The sequence below is a fragment of the Hyla sarda genome, chromosome 4, assembly GCF_029499605.1.
Source record: "Hyla sarda isolate aHylSar1 chromosome 4, aHylSar1.hap1, whole genome shotgun sequence".
NCBI classification, from domain to species: Eukaryota; Metazoa; Chordata; class Amphibia; order Anura; family Hylidae; genus Hyla; species Hyla sarda.
In genome coordinates this window covers 286,079,877-286,101,488 of record NC_079192.1, presented here as the reverse complement: position 1 = coordinate 286,101,488, position 21,612 = coordinate 286,079,877, and the positions used below count along the sequence as shown (strand labels likewise).

General features: G+C 40.4%; 1 protein-coding gene across 7 annotated transcripts in view; it reads right to left on the bottom strand.

Moving 5' to 3' along the window:
* The window catches only part of PPFIA2 (PTPRF interacting protein alpha 2), a 398,714-nt gene that overhangs the window by 149,976 nt on the left and 227,126 nt on the right, over nucleotides 1-21,612 (bottom strand). For all 7 annotated transcript variants that reach the window (XM_056574441.1, XM_056574435.1, XM_056574436.1 and 4 more), the window contains one exon: nucleotides 9,233-9,307. In XM_056574441.1, the coding sequence (XP_056430416.1) occupies nucleotides 9,233-9,307 (75 nt within the window). The remainder of the gene's footprint in view (nucleotides 1-9,232; nucleotides 9,308-21,612) is intronic.

Here is a 21,612-nt window from a genome sequence, read left to right as displayed (position 1 = left end):
GCTCATACGTACTGAAAGGATTAAAGGGGTACTCCGGTGGAAAACTTTTTTTTTTTTATTTACCAACTGGTGCCAGAAAGTTAAACAGATTTGTAAATTACTTCTATTAAAAAATCTTAATCCTTCCAGTACTTGTTGCTTCTGAATACTACATAGGAAATTAGTTTCTTTTTGGAACACAGTGCTCTCTGCTGACATCATGACCACAGTGCTCTCTGCTGACATCTCTGTTCATTTTAGGAACTGTCCAGAGCAGCATATGTTTGCTATGGGGATTTTCTCCTACTCTAGAAAATAATTTACTGGAAGGATTAAGATTTTTGTAATAGAAGTAATTTACAAATCTTCTTTAACTTTCTGGCACAAGTTGATTAAAAAATAAAGTTTTCCACCGGAGTACTCCTTTAAGATTTTTTAATAGAAGTAATTTAGAGATCTTTTTAACTTTCTGGAGCCAGTTGATATATATATATATATATATATATATATATATATATATATATATAAAGAAGTTTTTTTTCCTGGATAACCGCTTTAATGTCAGGTAGTTTCAACAGAATACAATTATACAAAGCCAATTTACTTTAACCCCTTAACGACGCAGGACGTATATTTACGTCCTGCGCCGGCTCCCGCGATATGAAGCGGGATCGCGCCGCGATCCCGCATCATATCGCGTGGGTCCCGGCGCTAATCAACGGCCGGGACCCGCGGCTAATACCACACATCGCCGATCGCGGCGATGTGCGGTATTAACCCTTTAGAAGCGGCGGTCAAAGCTGACCGCCGCTTCTAAAGTGAAAGTGAAAGTGACCCGGCTGCTCAGTCGGGCTGTTCGGGACCGCCGCGGTGAAATCGCGGCGTCCCGAACAGCTGATCGGACACCGGGAGGGCTCTTACCTGCCTCCCCGGTGTCCGATCGACGAATGACTGCTCCGTGCCTGAGATCCAGGCAGGAGCAGTCAAGCGCCGATAATGCTGATCACAGGCGTGTTAATGCACGCCAGTGATCAGCATTAGAGATCAGTGTGTGCAGTGTTATAGGTCCCTATGGGACCTATAACACTGCAAAAAAAAATGTTAAAAAAAAGTGTTAATAAAGGTCATTTAACCCCTTCCCTAATAAAAGTTTGAATCACCCCCCTTTTCCCATAAAAAAAATAAAACAGTGTAAAAAAAATAAAAAATAAACATATGTGGTATCGCCGCGTGCGTAAATGTCCGAACTATAAAAATATATCATTAATTAAGCCGTACGGTCAATGGCGTACGCGCAAAAAAATTCCAAAGTCCAAAAAAGCGTATTTTGGTCACTTTTTATATCATTAAAAAATGAATAAAAAGTGATCAAAAAGTCCGATCAAAACAAAAATCATACCGATAAAAACTTCAGATCACGGCGCAAAAAATGAGCCCTCATACCACCCCATACATGGAAAAATAAAAAAGTTATAGGGGTCAGAAGATGACATTTTTAAACGTATAAATTTTCCTGCATGTAGTTATGATTTTTTCCAGAAGTGCGACAAAATCAAACCTATATAAGTAGGGTATCATTTTAACCGTATGGACCTACAGAATAATGATAAGGTGTAATTTTTACCGAAATATGCACTGCGTAGAAACGAAAGCCCCCAAAAGTTACAAAATGGCGTTTTTTTTTCGATTTTGTCGCACAATGAATTTTTTTTCCGTTTCGCCGTGCATTTTTGGGTAAAATGTCTAATGTCACTGCAAAGTAGAATTGGCGACGCAAAAAATAAGCCATAATATGGATTTTTAGGTGGAAAATTGAAAGGGTTATGATTTTTAAAAGGTAAGGAGGAAAAAACGAAAGTGCAAAAACGGAAAAACCCTGAGTCCTTAAGGGGTTAAGGCTAAGTTTCCACTTGTTTTTTTTCTGACAGTTTTTGGAATACTGCCACTGCAGTTTTTGAGCCAAAGTCAGAAGTGGATCAATAAGGGAGAAGTGTAAGTCCCTCCTTTATATGTCCTGTTCCTTTTGAATACACTTCTACCTTTGGCTCAAAAACTGCAGTGGCAGTTTTCCAAAAACTGCCGGAAAAAAAAACAAGTGGAAACTTAGCCTAAGAGGTTTTCCAGGATTGTCAACGTTTAAAGGGGTACTCCACTGGAAACATTTTTTTTTAAAATCAACTGCTGCCAAAAAGTTAAACAGATTTGTAAATTACTTATTTTCAAAATCTTAATCCTTCCAGTACTTATCAGCTGCTGTTTTGATCCACAGGAATTATTTTCTGTTTGAATTTCCCTTCTGCCTGACCACAGTGCTATCTGCTGACACCTCTGTCCATTTTAGAAACTGTCCAGAGCAGGATAGGTTTTCTATGGGAATTTGCTCCTACACCTACAACACCTGTGCAAAACACGGCCCGTTGTCGCCTACCGTATCCCCCCCCCCCCACAGGACCCGTCCACCCCGTTACATGTTTGTAATGTGTGAGTATATCTAAGTAGATCCAAGAAAGAAGATCCGGTGAGTTGTCGATGTTATTCCTTCTTCTTTATTCGAAAATGTAAATGTCTAGTTGGAGACCTTATGTCTATGAGAATCCAGGGTTTGATTACTTATAGATGTCAAAAGTAATCCCTGAATTGTTAATTATGGCTCCATTCGTCAAGTGTCGAATGTGGGTTTAAGACCAATTATTGGCAGTTAACCCTTAACCCCTTAAGGACCAGGCGTTTTTCGGTTTTTGCACTTTAGTTTTTTCCTCCTTACCTTTAAAAAATCATAACTCTTTAAATTTTGCACCTAAAAATCAGTATTATGGCTTATTTTTTGCGCAACCAATTCTACTTTGTAATGACATCAGTCATTTTACCCAAAAATCTACGGTGAAACGGAAAAAAAAATCATTGTGCGACAAAATTGAAAAAAAAATGCCATTTTGTAACTTTTGGGGGCTTCCGTTTCTACGTAGTACATTTTTCAGTAAAAATGACACCTTATTTTTATTCTCTAGGTCCATACGGTTAAAATGATGCCCTACTTATATAGGTTTGATTTTGTATTACTACTGTAAAAAAATCATAAATACATGCAGGAAAATGTATACGTTTAAAATTGTCATTTTCAGAACCCTATAACTTTTTTATTTTTCCATGTTCAGGGGGCTATGAGGGTTCATTTTTTGCTTTTGTTGGTACCATTTTTGCATTGATTGGACTTTTTGATCGCTTTTTATTTATCTTTTCATGATATAAAAAGTGACCACAAATACGCTATTTGGGATTTTGGAATTTTTTTGCGCGTACGCCATTGATTACGCGGTTTAAAAAGCAGTATATTTTTATAATTCGGACATATCCGCACGCGGCGATACCACATATGTTTATTTTTATTTACACAGTTTTTTTTTTTTATTCTTGGAAATGCTGGGTGATTCAAACTTTTATTAGGGCAAGGGATAATTCAAAGGGTTTTCTTATGCGATATTATAGCTCCTATAGGGGGCTATAACATCGCATGTACTGATCTTTAACACTGATTGATGCATCCCCATAGGAATGGATCAATCAGTGTTTTCGGCGATTGAATGCTCAAGCCTGGATCTCAGGCTTGAAGCATTCATTCGGCGATCGGACAGCGCAGGAGAAGGTAAGAAGACCGCCTCCTGTGCTTCAGCTGTTCGGGATGCCGCGATTATACCGCGGCGATCCCAAACAGCTCCCTGAGCTAGCCGGGCACTTTTACTTTCGTTTTCAGCTTTGAGCACGCGGCTAAAGGGTTAATAGCGTGCGGCACCGTGATCAGTGCCACGCGCTATTAGAGGCAGGTCCCGGCATCACTGTGACGCCGGGCCCGCCGTGATATGATGCGGGGTTACCGTGTAACCCCGCGTTATATCACGGGAGCGGGACCAAGGACGTACCCATACGTCCTTGGTCCATAAGAGGTTAATGGTAATGATGCTAATTACTTATGCAATAGCAACCCCTAGTGGATGTGTAGGTGACATTACACCGACAGGAAAGGCATTCTGGGTATTATAGTGATGTCATAATCATTACCATATGTACACGCCCAACCTACATTCATTGGGGAATTCCAATTTAGGAGGGTGTGTCTAACTAATTAAAAAGTCTGGTAAACTAGATGTTGGGGGAGCTGAACTGCTCTAGCTGGGGACTGGAGACTGAACTGCAGACTGCTGTACTCTGAATTGAAGGCTGTGCTGTAGAGAACACACAAAGACAAAGGAAAGAGGTCCATAAGATGGAAGCCATGAAAGCCATGTAGATCCATGCAAGCTATCAAAGCATTAAATAATTGCTTAGACATTGATAGAATTCCCACTCGCCAAGCTAAGTGTTATAAATATATTTCCCACACAGGAAACTTGTTTTCAAGTTCTTCCTCCTAAAATATAGTCTAGCAAGATCATATATCATTGCTATTTAATTATCTTAATAGTCTTACCAAGATCATGTATAGAAAATAGTCCAGAATGGGCAGAAATATATCATAGTTCTTCCATATTTTATATCTTGGATGGATTTTCCCATTTATTGAGTCATGTGATTTGTAGTGGTTAGAAGGGGGCAGAGAATGTATCTAGCATTCCATATTGATGTCTATGATTAGATATTGTCCACCTTAATATCATGGGGTTCCTCCGAATAGAGTGATATGTACCCTTTTTCTTATATGATATTCTAGCCTAGTAGCTTTTGTTTATTGTAACAAGTTACTAACTACTCACATATATATATATATATATATATATATATATATATATATATATATATAAAATTCATCATTCATAATTGAGTTATTACCAGGAACTAAGCTGCTATACCACACCTGACCTTAGTACAGGTGTGGTGCTGTTGTTGGAAGAATGTAGCTATGTAATTCTATCCCTAAATTACCCTAATTTGCTCATCTCTCTGACAACAAAATTTACTGTACCACTAATAAAAAACTGTCATGCTTTAATTTGTGATTTAACAATGTTTACAAAAGTCAAACACCACCACTACTTGTTCCCACCTATTCATGTGCCTCTATGGCACACTTAAAGGGGTACTCCGCCCCTGGCATCTTATCCCCTATCCAAAGGATAGGGGATAAGATGTTAGATCGTCGTGGTCCCGCTGCTGGGGACCCCGGGGATCGCCGCTGCGGCACCCCACCATCATTACTGCACAGAGCGAGTTCACTCTGTGCGTAATGACGGGTGATACAGGGGCCGGAGCAGCGTGACGTCATGGCTCCGCCCCTCATGACATCAAGGCCCGTCCCCTTAATGCAAGTCTATGGCAGGGGGCGTGATGGCCGCCACGCCCCCTCCCATAGACTTGTATTGACGGGGCGGACCGTGATGTCACGAGGGGCAGAGCCGTGACGTAACGATGCTCCCGCCCCTGTATTGAATGTCATTACGTGCAGAGCGATCTCGCTCTGCGCAGTAATGATAGCGGGGTGCTGCAGCAGCGATCCCCAGGGTCCCCAGCAGCGGGACCCCGGCGATCTGACATCTTATCCCCTATCCTTTGGATAGGGGATAAGATGTCTAGGGGAAGAGGACCCCTTTAAATCTGAGACTACATATGAGACCCTGATTTAGTGGAGTGTAGTTTTCTTTGTGGGTTTTAATTCCCTAAAAAAAAATTTCCACAGTATTCACTAGTGTTGCTCGCGAATATTCGCAATTCGAATATTATTCGCGAATATCGCATATTCGCGAATTCGTGAATTTCGCGAATATAGCGCTATATATTCGTAATTACGAATATTCGTTTTTTTTTTTTTCTTTTTTTTTTTTCTTCACAGTAAACATCACAGTGATCATCCCTCTCTGCTTCCAGCTCGTGTGGTGTAAAGAAGGCTCTAATACTACTGTGTGAGACTGGCGTGCGAAAATTTGCATATGAGAAAATTCGCATATGCTAATTTTCGCATATGCGAATTTGCGCGTATGCTAATTTTGTATTTGCTAACATTCACATATGCTAATTTTCGCATACGCGAATATTCGCATATGCGAAAATAAAACGAGAATATAACGAATATGCGAATATTCGCGAATATATGACGAATATTCGTCCATATATTCGCGAATATTCGCGAATTCGAATATGGCCTATGCCGCTCAACACTAGTATTCACTAACGCTTCTCTACATTTTGCACTTTTCCCTACATTTTGCTTTTTTTACACATGCTCTGATCTGTCTGGTTTTCCTCAGCTCAAATCGACCACATTTTCTGTAGTTTTTTTGTGAAAATGTCAGGAACACGCCCCTTTTCAATAGGCACGCCCCTTCACCCACAGTAAATGGAGAGTTAGTTGGGTTTTTTTCAATTCTGGTGCAAATTCTGGTGCAAATTTTGGCGCAGACAGAATTTCTGGCACACAACCTGACAAAACATGGGCCAATCAGGGCCAATCAGACCTGATATAGGTTTAATTCTCCTATGTGTGTACCAGTACATATAACGGTCATGCTGAAATCTGCAATTACACAGAGGGGGAACTAATGATTGGTTTTAATTTTTTCTTTTTGGTGTTAGAAATTCACAAGTTTCTATGCAATTGGTGACATTCCGCAATTTTTCTTTAGATTTTATTTTTTTAGGTGTTTTTCCCTATCTTTCTATGTTTGCTGCTAAGAAAAACTGGCACACTTACATCGGCACTTAAACAACTGTGCCCAAATGTGACACAAAACCCTTGTTATTACAACTTTTTTTTTGCTATGTTACCAGGATTGAATCAGCCAATGTTCACCTTCGAAAGCGAATATTTCCAAAAGTTCCCACCGAACACAGGTTCTACGAGTTTGGTTTGTTCAACACTAGCCTCATTCAACTACAAAGCAGGGCTTGCAAAGATAGTTACTAAAGCAAAGCAAATGATCTGTTCACATACAGCATTACTCACAAATCTGGTGAAAAAGAACATGAAATGATCAAGAGATGGAGTGTCACACTGTCTCTCAGTGTTGGAATGTTATAGTTCCTGACTAGACTTGCCAATAATTTAGAAGCTGATTGCCTTTGCATGGTAGCATCAACATGTTCAATTTGCCATAACAATTCTAAAATATTACTAGTTTCTCGGTAATTCTGGAATTCTTAATCCAAAAACATGACCAGAAGAGATGGGAAACTGAATCAACAGCAGCACAACATCTTTTCTTTCTTATTTGTTTTTTCCTTTCTTATTTTGGCTATTTTAAGTCTCTAGGTCAGTGTTTCCCAACCAGGGTGCCTCCAGGTGTTCCAAAACTACAACTCCCAGAATGCCTAGACAGCCAAAGGCTGCCAAGGCATGCTGGGAGTTATAGTTTTGCAACATCTGGAGGCACCTGGTTGGGAAACACTGCTCTAGGTTCTATAGGGACCTAGGATTTGTAGTTAGAATGTCCTCTCCCCTATCAATTTGCTTCTGCATCTTCCTCTGAAATCTGACTCTTAACTTCTTCCTTCTCCAGATCTTCACTCCTTTAAAGGGGTACTCCACCCCTAGACATCTTATCCCCGCCGCTGGGGACCCCCGCAATATAGCATGTGGCACCCACCTGTTTCTTGTCCGGAAGTGCTGGAGGGTCTGGGTCTTCACCATCCCTGGGTCTGGGTCCATTTTTGCCCCAGGGATGGTGAAGATATTAAGTCCCCCCCCCCCCCCCTCAGCCACCAGGCAAGCTTGTCGCTCCACCCGAAGCCCCTGCCCCAAGGGCTTGAATGATGGCTCGCGTCATCACTCTGCACCCTAAGCAGACGGAGCAGAGCGGCGACGTGAGCTGTCAATCAAGGTGATGGGGCGGGACCACGGCTGCAGCGACGGGATCTGGTGAGTGTAAGTCCCCGCCCAGGGGACTACTTGTTGGGCAGCCGGGGGGGGGTCTTTATAACTTGATATCTTGATATGGGATGGTGAGGACAACAATTTTAGCATACATAACCTGTTGTCAAGCATTATATATGCTAAAATCTGCTGACTGGTTCCCTTTAAAGGTCAAATCACCTTTTCCTCATAACAGATTCTGAAGAAAACTCATCAAGACTACATATAGTGTGAACTGTCCTCAACCCACTTAAGTCTAATCTGTTCATCTGGGTGAACTCCAGCACAATCAGCCAAATTAGATGACCAGCTGATGTAATCAAACATTGCACTAGGAAATCATTTCAAAGTAAAAATTGCATCCAGTATGGGCCACAACTAAGGCCTGACACATTAGCCAAAACAGGTAAGCACAAGAACCTCTACATTATTATTTAATAATAGCCTTTGCTGCACTATATTATAAAAATAAATAAATCCTGGAGTATTTGTTTAAACACGCTTTTCATCTGATGGTCGCTGCCACTATATTAAGCTCCATAGCAGTTTATTTCATTTACTTCTGCTCCAATGCATTGAAAGCTTTATTCAATGGCTTGAGTTTTGGCCACTTGTGAGAGCACTAAATTCTTTACAATTCTAGTTTAAAAAAATAAAAAGATAAAAAGCAATTTCAGTGAAAATAAAAGGAGGCTTCAGGAACTATATGGAGTAACAATAACATAATATTTGGCTAACAACAACAAAGAAAATTCATGTATTAAGCAATATATATAATATCCTAATAATATCATATAAAGTCACCTATAAGGCTCTACTCTACATTTGTACTATTTTGATATTTTTACATTAAGAATAGTGTAGGATTAAGGATTCATTGAGATCTGTTTAAAAATAGATTTTTCATAACTATCATTGATCAGTTATAAACCGATGCCATGGCACTAAAGTAGGATATCTGCTACCCACACAGATTGACAGGTAGGTGTTACTCCTTTCAATAAAGATAGTGATAAGTGCTTTGTCACCAGGCTTTCCAGTTTGCTCCACATTACACAATCTAACGGCAAAGAAATCTCAGAAACCTGACATTTCTGACATAAAGTGGACAGTGCTCAATGGTCTATATAAAGTGTAAGAAAGAGAATATCGGCCATAAAGGAAACCATGAAATAACAGTTAAGTTGTAAGCGCTATACTGGTGCGAAAGTAGGACCGCGGACAAGGTATAAAAAGATTTATGAGTACATACACAGAAAATGCATTTCAAAGAGCCACCGCTCCTCTTCATCAGGTCAAACTGTATAAAATGTAAATAATCCATTTGTTGGCAGTTTTCAGAAATGTGATGCTGAGCCTAATGCCTCAGGAGTTAAACATGGCCATCTTAAAGAGAATAAAGAACCTGATTTTTACCTCTTGGTTGGCAACTGTTAGTTCTTCTTCCAATGCAGACACTCTCTCTAACGAAACCCTTAGGCGTTCCCTCACCTAAAAGAAAAAAAACAGAATGTGCAGTAACAGATTTCCTTTGTTCTATTTTATGAGGTAAACAATGGAATGTAACACTATGACAATAAGACACAAGAGTCTGAACAATACATATTTAAGGTGGTCCCCGGTGGCTTCTGCCTGCTCCGTAAGCCTCGACTGATAGAGGTCTCCCATACAAGACTTCTCCACAGAACCAGCCAAACAAACATTTTAGGCTCCTTTCTGCAGTACAATACCCACCTATTTACAAACTCCACATGTTGATTGTCACACACAGTAATAGTACTCCCCTTGTGTCCCCATAAAGTTGTTAGGCCCCCTTTGTGCCGCCTAATATAGCTGTAGGCCCCCAAACTACCCCATAGATAGTTGTAGGCCACCATATTGTCCCGCTTTGGTGCTCCACTGCTCCTCTGGTCTGGGGACCTATTGCTATGGCTCATAGCAATAGATCCCTGGTCTGCAGGGGCAGTGGAGCAACAAAGCTGATGGTTTTACTGCCCACAGCAGCCCAGTGCCCGCGCTTCCCCTTTGCTGTCCTCCTGCTCCGCTCCTCAGTGCAGTGACGTCAGCCTACCATTTCTTTCAAAGTGGTCCAGACCAGTAACCAGTGGCTGTGGCTGCCATTATTGATTTTTTTTCAAGTACCCCCTGGAGAACTACTAAGTACCCCTGGGGGTACTTGTACCCCAGGTTGAGAACCACTGCTCTAGTAGAGTAAGCTTGCAGCAGTTGCTTTGTCCATTCCCTGTCTGCTCCTCTGCCTTTAGCATTGTTCAGCACAAAGCAGCATGGTATAAACATAACTCAGTCTTCCCAAAATGTATATGTGTATATGACAGGGTGATGTAGGCTGTAGGGGCTGGTCAAAGGTGGGACAGGGCTTTAGTTAAGAGACAAGAACCAGCCAAGCCTCCTGAGACAGCAAATAGGGATGCGTTATGTAAGAAGAGAGGGAGAAACCAGGGAGCTGATGAGACAATACCACAGTGAAAATGAAAGGACTACACAACTTCCTGTCAGACAAAAACATGCTGAAGACAGTAAAATTTGTGATAACACTATATATTTGTAAGTAATATGTCTTGGTTATATTTAAAAAGATGTTGCTAGTAGCAATATACCCATTTATGGGTTAAAGTATGCTGGTTACTAAGGGTTTAAAACAAAATACATCAGAGCACACTATACCAACTCATTAATCTGTCCACTATATAAACAAGAGCCAGGTGGATCCTGTTTTTTTTTTTTTGTACAACATAAGTGAGACATCATCTATATACACTAAACCTATCTCATACCTACAACCATATAATTATAGTGTATGTCACTGTTTGTCTCCATACATTTACTTTCCTACAGTTTAATTGTGTGTAATTTCAGCATCTCCAATGTTAAAATATAGGGTGATTCACAAAGGGTGGTACGAAATTATAGCCTTTGTATTGATAACTGAAAAAAACATAACACAAATTTATCAACATAAAAAGATACACTACAAATGTTCAAAGTGATTTTCATTGGTGACATGGCAGACATCTAGGCCATAGTTCAGTTCTGTCTATACACATGCCAACTTATTTTTGGAAATTAACTGTTTTAATGATGATTTTTTCAGCTCTTGTGGCTGGGGGGAAAGATACACTTAGTTCTTTATGTAGCCCCAAAGAAAGAACATGCAAGGTGTGAGATCTGTTGACTGCGGAGCAAGTGCAACGTTGGTGAATCATTGTTTTCAACATGACCAGTCCAAAGTTCCAGTAGAGTTTGAAGCGAACATCCAAATGGAAATGTGGTTCACCATCCTGCTAATCTTCCTCTATCTGTGGCATGTGGGATCCCTGTAACATGTGCTGATAGGAGTGATCAATGACAGGATCCTTGGCGTTAAAAACTGTAGACTTTGTGCCTGCTTACTGCATAGAAGATGCTTGGGTCCCCTATGTGATTGATAAGTGCACATGATTTTTATGAGCCCCAAATTCTAGTGTTGTGGTCATTGACTTTCCAACTGAGGTCAAATGTTAGCTCAGCACTGAACACCAGACTAGTTTCAGCTTCTAAAGAGAATGTAATCTACAGGGTGGGCCATTTATATGGATACACCTTAATAAAATGGGAATGGTTGGTGATATTAACTTCCAGTTTGTGGCACATTAGTATATGTGAGGGGGGGGGGACTTTTCAAGATGGGTGGTGACCATGGCGACCATTTTGAAGTCGGCCATTTTGAATCCAACTTTTTTTTTCAATAGGAAGAGGGTCATGTGACACATCAAACTTATTGGGAATTTCACAAGAAAAACAATGATGTGCTTGGTTTTACCGTAACTTTATTCTTTCATGAGTTATTTACACGTTTCTGACCACTTATAAAATCTGTTCAATGTGCTGTCCATTGTGTTGGATTGTCAATGCAGCCCTCTTCTCCCACTCTTCACACACTGATAGCAACACCACAGAAGAAATGCTAGCACATGCTTCCAGTATCTGTAGTTTCAGGTGCTGCAGAATGGACAAAACTAAAATTGGAACAGGACCCTCAGTTTACGCAGAAGATTTTGTTCAGTGATGAGGCAAACATTTATGTGAATGGTGAAGTTAACAAACAAAACCACTGCTATTGGTCTGACACTAAACCACATTGGATAGATCCCTCCAAGAGTGTTGGAACACAAAAATTTATGGTATGGTGTGGTATATGGGGTACAAAGATAGTGGGGCCATTCTTCATTAATGGAAACCTCAAGGCCACTGGATATGCAAAATTGCTACATGATGATGAGTTTCCCTCTTTATGCACTGAAGCTGGCACGTTCCCTGAGTTTCTCCAACAAGATGGTGCACCCCCACATTATGGGAGTTAGATCCGAGCAAAGTTGATTGGTCGTCATGGGCCAGTTGAATGGCCCCCAAGGCCTCCTGATCTGACCCCCTTAGACTTTTATCTTTGGGGTCATCTGAAGGCAATTGTCCATGCTGTGAAGATATGAGATGCGCAGCACCTGAAACTACAGATACTGGAAGCCTGTGCTAGCATTTCTACTGCGGTGTTGCTATCAGTGTGTGAAGAGTGGGAGAAGAGGGTTGCATTGACAATCCAACACAATGGGCAGCACATTGAACACATTTTATAAGAGGTCAGAAACTTGTAAATAACTCATGAAAGAATAAAGTTACATTTACACCAAGCACATCATTGTTTTTCTTGTGAAATTCCCAATAAGTGTGATGTGTCACATGACCCTCTTCCTTTTGAAAAAACAAAAGTTGGATTCAAAATAGCCGACTTCAAAATGGCCACCATGGTCACCACCCATCTTGAAAAGTTTCCCCCTCACATATACTAATGTGCCAAAAACAGGAAGTTAATATCACCAATCATTCCCATTTTATTAAGGTGTATTCATATAAATGGCCCACCCTGTATATGGCTTACAACACAGATGTTTTTGTAGGATACACCTGACCATGGTTTATGGCACCTATAGTACCATACTAGTCAACCTGGTCAACATTTCCACACATGGTTCAAATCCTCAGACTTTTTCCATGACACAACAGACCTGATCTAGAAAACGTCAACATATAGAAAGCTTTTTCATGCTTTGATATCACCATCCTATGTCACACCATTTAAACATATCTCAAATTTGGCTCTTGAGAATGAAAGCCATGTTGAATTATTGACATGGGCATTGGACAACTAAGCCAGTTTTTCTTAGATTTTTACTGGCCATTTACCACTGATGTTACTTTAACTACAAGCATTTACTTTTGCACCACCCTTTTTGAATCACCCAATATCTATACACAAACTAAAATGTAAATGGAAAATTATTAGTGAATACTAGTAAGTACACCAGGTACCATGCTGTGTAATGTTATTTCTGAGAATCACATGAAGCAATTAACACCAAAAGGTAACTGATAATTTTCAATTAACAACACAGTTTGCTATCTGGACAGTGCTTAGATCCATCATAAATACACTAGATTTATACCCAGTTCAAGTACAAACACTTTAGCAGCAATGACTAATTTCATTTTGCCTTAACACAGAAAAATACTTTTAGCAGCTGTTACTCTGTGGGCTACATATGACTACATCTTCAATAAGCTATTAAACCCCCATTTCCCTAAATTGCCAACAAAAAGTTGTTACCTTAGCCTTTGTTTTTTGTTCCTATCTGGCAGGAGTATAATGTAATGTGATCTTCTATCATTTACTCAACATTTAGCACAAAGAGTTAAAAAATGTTGTGTAATTTGTGTGGAAAAATTGAATGAAAGAATTATGTATAAAAAACATTTAGCATAGAGATAAGATGTATGGATGTAAAACCCCTTAAGGACCAGTGATAGATTTATCCGCCATAAGCTATTGCCAGTTACTGCATAACAATGCATTCATCCGGCAAAATGATCTTGTGGGGAATGTACCTATGAGATACCCAGTGTACCAACTAGATGGCAACCGCAGCTCAGCTGTCATACACAGCTGGTCTCCTGCCAAAGCTGCCAGGATCAAAGTAAACTTTGATCCCAACAGTTCAACATCTTAAAGGAAAACTGTCAGATATTTTCTCCCGCACTATCCACAGTACTGTTGGATAGTGTGGGAGACGTTGACTAAAACGTGCCCAACCTTACCCGGATCCGCCCGACCGTTCGCCCGCAATTGTAGTTTTATTCTATGTGTATACCTTGCTATAACTGCCACGGGCGGGGCTTCTGCACTGACGTCAGCGCCGCTTATGAATATTCATCTCCTTCCAGTTCTCCCTCTCTTCGCTGCTCCTAACTGGAGGGAGGGGGGATGAATATTCATAATCGGCGCTGATGTCAGTGCAGAAGCCCTGCCCGTGCCAGTTACAGCAAGATATATATGTGTATACATAGAATAAAACCACAATTGCGGGCGAACGGCCGGGCGGATCCAGGTAAGGTACGGCTCGTTTTAATCAGCGTCTCCCGTACCATCCCCCAGTACTGTGGATAGTGCGGGAGAAAATATCTGACAGTTTTCCTTTAAATTCTGCAGTCAATTGTGTCTGTTACATGTAATGTAGAGAGTTCTCTCTGTCTGCCCATCAGCTCCCTGCAAAGCAATCGCAGGTTGCTGATGATCACCATGGCAGCCAGGGACCTGACAAAGGACCACAGGTCTACCTATTAGGCAGTGACAGAGGCACATCTCAATAGGCTGCCTGTTAGGCTAGGTTCAGACTACGGAATTTCCGCCAGCAATTCCTCTTTGAAAGTTCAGGCGGAAATTCCGCTTGCTAAAATGTATAGTGTAGTGAATGGGTTTCCGTTCACAAATTCACACTTCGGAATTTGTGAATCGGAATTTGTGAACGGAAAATCCGCTTGGAAATTTCTGCCTGAAGAAAGGGGTTGCTCTTTCTTGAGGCAGAAATCCGCACGGAACACATTGCAGTCTATTGGAGACTGCAGTGTCCGCGCGGTCCTAGCGCCGACTGATTCAGTCAGCGCTGGCCGCACTCGGAATCTCCGGTTGGAAATTTTCTGCCTGGAGATTCCGTAGTCTGAACCTAGCCTAAGTGTAACAAAGACAGGCAGCAATGCTTTGGAATATTGGTGGGATTTATCATTATGTTGGGAGAGGTTTATTGTCTATTTTTGGCACAGTTGTTTGCAAATTTTTGCATCAAAAGTGAGCAGCTTTCAAAATAGAGAAATTTGTAAGGTGTTCTACAGTATTGGTTTGTGCTGTGGTTATGAATTTACTATGTGTACCTTTTCAAAAAGTAGCTTTAAAAAAAGTGCAGAAAAATTATTGGATACTGTTTAATCTGTGCCAAATTTACCACATGCTGTGTACTTCTTTTGTGCATATTTTAAATCTGTATATTTTATATTAATATAAAAATTATTATTTTTTTCTTAACATAAATTCTATGTACCAAAAATGGTGAAATGGAAAAATATAACTCATGTTACGGCTCTTTGAATTCAGTTATAAAAAAAAATACTTACATTACATTAAATGACATACAGACCTGATTGGCCTGGATGCTAAGTTAAAGGGGTTGTTCAATTTTTTTTTACATTTAAATATGCTTAAGGTGGGATGAAAATGAAGAAAAAAAGTACTAACTTGCCATCAATCCACTACAGGTACCATTCTCCATTGTTAAAACAATGTATTTAAAATAAACTGGTGCCAGAAAGTTAAACAGATTTGTAAATTGCTTCTATTAAAAAAACTTAACCCTTCCAGTACTTATCAGCTGCTGTAAGCTCCACAGGAAGTTGAGTTGTTCTTTTGTGTCTGACCCCTTTTCTCTCTGCTGACACCTATATCCATGTCAGGAACTGTCCAGAGCAGGAACAAATCCCCCCAGCATAGCAAACATATCCTGCTCTGGACAGTTCCTGACATGGACAGAGGTGTCAGCAAAGAGCACTGAGGTCAGACAGAAAAGAACTATACAACTTTCTCTGTATTATACAGCAGCTAATAAGTACTGGAAGGATTAAGATTTTTTTTAAATAAAAGTAATTTACAAATAACAAAGTGAAGCAAGAAAATGGGGAGAGCACTCAGGAAGCAATATCACCCTCTACGACTTGCAGCAAGGTCTTCGGCAACCTATCTCAATGTCTCCTGCGGGGTGCACATACACAAGCATGAAGTATCAATATGAAACAAACAAGGAAAACGTAGGTGCACTCACCCCTAAGCAGAGACTGTCAGGTGTGGGAGTCCGGTAACGGGATGCCGGATCACGGCATAGGCACTGGTGTGTGGCGCTCGAAGGCTACGCCGACATTTTCGCACGTGAGTGCGTGCTTCTTCCAGCCTCTCAGAGGCCGGAAGAAGCACGCACTCACGTGCGAAACTGAAGGCGTAGCCTCCTAGCGCCACACACCAGCGCCTATGCCGTGATCCGGCATCCCGTTACCGGACTCCCACACCTGACCGTCTCTGCTTAACGGTGAGTGCACCTGAGTTTTCCTTGTTTGTTTCATAATTTACAAATCTGTTTAATTTTCGGGCACCAGTTGATTTAAGTGCTTCCTGCTTGTGTCTCAACACATGTCAAACACGGATAGGTAAGCATGGACCAGATTGGACATAATGGCAAAGGGGTTGGCAACAGGTGAGTAATCTTATTTTTTTCCCTCTTTCCATAAGCAGAGGCATAACTTGTAGCTTCTGGGCTACAATACAAAATCTGTAACAAGGCTACATGTTCCATTTGTAAAGCTTGTCTTTTATGGGGCAGATGTGCCCTGGGGCCCCTTTAGTCTGCACCCCCTATAGTAATATTAATGGCTTTAAATGGCTTATAAGTGTATGAATTTTACTCTTTCATCATTCATTTTCTTCAGTTTTCCAAGACGCTCCTCCAGCATGATAGTACGCTAGTAGAGCAATGACACTTGGTAATTATCGCTGGATAATGTCTTTGTGATGACTGTATCTTTGTCAGAATGTTGAAGCACTGATCTGGAAATGACAGAAGGTGATGGATCATAATGAAAGCTCTGAACATTTCACATCTGGTGACAACCTGACATTTCATGGAAAGCCTTGCATAGCAAGCAAATAGAATGTATAATAAAAAAAAAGTCCCAGTAATATTGAAACATTCAAGAAAACAAAAATCACATGACTCCTGATTTAAATATTAAAATTACATCTAAGGGATTGCACAGAATTAAAATAACATGCCGGCTTTCTTACAGAAATAGCCCGTCTATACAAGGGTTGATTCTACTGGGCTTTGTTCTTATTGCCATTGGCCACCGTATACAGGCATGTTATAGTCCACATGCAGCAGATTAACATTAGAACCTACCCTCAAAGTACATGGGGATGAGCTACAATATCACCCCCCCCTCCCCCCAAAAAAAACGATTTTGAAGTAAAAATGTTAATTTTTTCTTTTAGTAAATATATGTAATCTCTATCTCTTTACTGCCCTATGAGATACAGTAAGTATGTCGAGGCCTGCTATGCCTTGGCGCATCATAACGAAAATGTATATGATGCGGTTGTTGCGATTCTGTGAAGCAAGCTCACCAGCTGAACTCGCTTCATGGATGAGTCATAGTTGCAGTCATTAATTTAACTCCTTAAATGCCCCGATCAATAGCAATTACTGAATTTAATAAGTGGACTGACCAAAGGAGCGCTGGTAGGATGACTAATTAGCACCTCTGCAATATGCAAAAAATAATGCAAAAATGACCAATGGCTCAGGCTTTACAGGAGTACTCCGGCAAATGTTTTTATTCTTCTGTTATGCCACAATAAAAAAAAAAAAAAACACTGACTGCACCCAGCTACCCTGTTACCACTTATATTGCTCCCCCATCCTCTACTGCCATTTCCTTCCTGCTTCTGAGGCCCCACACTATGGTTAATTAATCACTGGCCGCACAGATTCCCTGCCTAGGCTGGTGATAGGCTAAGCAGCAGTGTGATGTAACGGGCCCCGGCACCAGGAAGAAGCTTGGGCCAGGGCTCGATACATCATATTACCCCTCAGTATATCACTCGCTGATTAGCTGACCACAGTGCAACGTGTCTGGGCTGAAAAAACAGAAGTGCTGCTTTCATCTGCAAGCATGTCTTTAGGACACACATGCAGGTGAAAGCCAACCGACCGCAGAGCAAAGAGCCCTCAGTGCCTTGCTCCGCCACTAAAACTGGCATTAGCCCTGCTCAGATGTATGGGCGATGATGTTCTATGCAGTGTACTTTGCAATTAAAATGACATGATGTTATCTTTATTATGTAAGCCTACCCAATTTACATACATTTTTATTTATTTTTCTACTACGGTATTTACTTAAAGGGGTACTCCGGTGGAAAACTTTTTTTTTAAATGAACTGGTGCCAGAAAGTTAAACAGATTTTTAAATTGTTTCTATTAAAAAATCATAATCCTTTAAGTACTTTTTAGCAGCTGTATGCTACAGAGGAAATTCTTTACTTTTTGAATTTCTTTTTTGTGCTGTCCACAGTGCTGTCTGCTGACACCTCTGTCTGTGTCAGGAACTGTACAGAGCAGCATAGGTTTGCTATGGGGATTTTCTCCTGCTCTGGACAGTTCCTGATACGGGCATCAGGTGTCAGCAGAGAGCACTGTGGACAACACAAAAAAAGAAATAAAAAAAATAAAGATTTTCCTCTGTAGCAAACAGCTGCTAAAAAGTACTGAAAGGATTAAGATGTTTTAATAGAAGTAATTTACAAATCTGTTTAACTTTCTGGCACCAGTTCATTAAAAAAAAAAAAAAAGTTTTCCCCCGGAGTACCCCTTTATAATTATAACTTTTTGTAAGAGAAGGAATATGCTTAAAATTGTCCTCTAACCCCTATAATGATGTTATGTTTTTGTTTATGGTACTGTTTAAGGGCTAAGTTTTTGGTCTGTGACCTATAGTTTTTATCAGCACATTTTTTCTTTAGATGGGACTTTTTTGATCACTTTTTATTATTTTTTCTGATACATGTAGCGACCATTTTAGATGCCGCAATCAACAAGTTGATTGTTGCATCTGAACAGTTAATGCCAAAAATCGACAATCAAGCCAATGTCCAGCATTAGCTGTGAGTCCCGGCTGCTGATAGCAGCTGGTAGTCACCGGGTATGAAGAGAGTCCGGCCTTAAAGTGTACTACTGAGAAGTGATAAAACAAAGTTGCCATTTAGTTGTCTTTTTACTGTCTTTTTACTATGTACAGTACAAAAACAAACAGATAGTCATATCATTGTATTACAGTATATACCAAAAGTAAATTAATCTTGGCTGCATCTTTTCTTGAGTCTTCTAACCACTCTCCAACCCAGATTCTTAACTTAAAAAGATATAGGTACACATAATAAGTAGCCTCTGTAATGTCTCAACACAAATAAGGGTTGCAGAAAAGTTTTATTTTCTGAAATCTTCTAGAAGAAACATTAATTTAATAATAGACTGGGTTGGACCTTCACTACAAATGTATGGTCTACAAATATTTTGTAGTTTATATAATAACTAATTTTAGGTAGTTATGTAAACGGAACAGATTGTGAGGTTGTTGTAAGCAACTACTCAGCATATGCCCTAGTTTCATAGTCATGCTAAATATACAATGCAATCAGAAAGACATCAGACTCACTTTTTTACATTTTGTTATGTTGAGGACATAACAATCCCCCATCAATCTACATTTAGAGACCAGTCCAAAAACATTGAGATTGTATTGTCATTAAAAAGCTTAGGGTACCCTGATCACACACCTCTTTAGAGTTTCTTGATACTGCCTTCTGTTCCCGAGATACGAGGGTGTATATTTTGTATGACAATTCAGGGAATCAGCTAGATGTGCATGAACTTTCAAGGGGTTTTCCAGGAAAAAAACTTTTTTTATATAAATCAACTGGCTGCAGTAAGTTAAACAGATTTGTAAATTACTTCTATTAAAAAATCTTAATCCTTTCAGTACTCATGAGCTTCTGAAGTTAAGGTTGTTCTTTTCTGTCTAAGTGCTCTATGATGACACGTGTCTCGGGAAACGCCCAGTTTAGAAGAGGTTTGCTATGGGGATTTGCTTCTAAACTGGGCAGTTCCCGAGACACGTGTCATCAGAGAGCACTTAGACAGAAAAGAACAACTCAACTTTAGAAGCTCATAAGTACTGAAAGGATTAAGATTTTTTAATAGAAATAATTAACAAATCTGTTTAACTTTCTGGAGCCAGTTGATATATAAAAAAAAGTTTTTTTCCTGGATAACCCCTTTAATTTTAGTAATGGGAGTGATGGGCAGGATTATATCGATATTTAATAAATTAAGATACATTAGAAAAATATAGATAGCTAAACTATATATATATATATATATATATATATATATAGTGAAGGAGTCTATTAGATGCATTCTATGTAGCAAATGCATCTAATATAGCTATAGTACAGGTATACTTCGGGGGGTCCCACTACAAATACCTGTGCAGAATACTGCACAAATTCAGTGTAATTAAAGTTCAAGTAAAAATTTTAGTCTTTTATAACACACAGTGTAATTTATTTAAAGGGGTACTCTGCTCCTAGACATCTTATCCCCTATCCAAAGGATAGGGGATAAGATGTCAGATCGGCGGGGTCCCGCTGCTGGGGACCCCTGGGATCGCTGCTGCAGCACCCCGCTATCATTACTGCGCAGAGCGAGATCGCTCTGCACGTAATGACGGGCAATACAGGGGCAGGAGCATCGTTACGTCACGGCTCCGCCCCTCGTGACGTCACGGCCTGTCCCCGTCAATACAAGTCTATGGGAGGGCGTGGGCGTCGTCACGCCCCCTGCCATAGACTTGCATTAAGGGGACGGGCCGTGATGTAATGAGGGGCGGAGCCATGACGTCACGCTGCTCCGGCCCCTGTATCGCCCGTCATTACGCACAGAGCGAACTCGCTCTGTGCAGTAATGATGGCGGTGTGCCGCAGCGGCGATCCCCGGGGTCCCCAGCAGCGGGACTGCGGCGATCTAACATCTTATCCCCTATCCTTTGGATAGGGGATAAGATGCCAGGGGCGGAGTACCCCTTTAAATGTATGTGTCGTAGAAACATCTGTTATAACTATGCAGCAGATTTACACATTGGGGGTCCCCCTATGTATACTTGTGCAGGATACTGTAGTAAAGGGATGTTTAGGAAATACCTGCTCACCCATCACTGGCTAAGAGACAATTCACCACTGCACTGGAGATTGTAATTTGCTTGGTAGGCTTTTCCTGCATTTCGAGATGAGGACCAAAAAACAGTGAGCAGCGGGGACCTTGAATGCATCAGAACAATAGCAGCATTGGGAAATCAGGCAGGTGAGCATTTGTTTTTTTAACTTAGTCTAGTCTATGTAAATGCCTGGACGCCAGGCAACCTCCTTTACAGAAGCTGGCAGCTTGACAGACACATACTGAATGTATCACTCTGAGCTGCCTCCCATATCCACACGTGTAAATGATCCGCTTTTTTATTTTACCTCCGGAACAATATGCAAGTGTCAAATCATTTATCTTCTTGTCGGCTATATTACTGCTGGTATACATAAATTCTAGCTTACTTTTGTTTTATCTATTTATAATACAGTGATCCCTCAACTTACAATGGCCTCAACATACAATAGTTTCAACATACAAGGTTTTTTTCTGGACCATTGTAACTTGAAACCAGACTCAACATACAATGCTACAGACAGTCCAGATCTGTGATAGACATGTCAGTGGCTGGAAGAACTGACCAATCAGAATGGGCATTTTATTGGTAAAACACCTGTA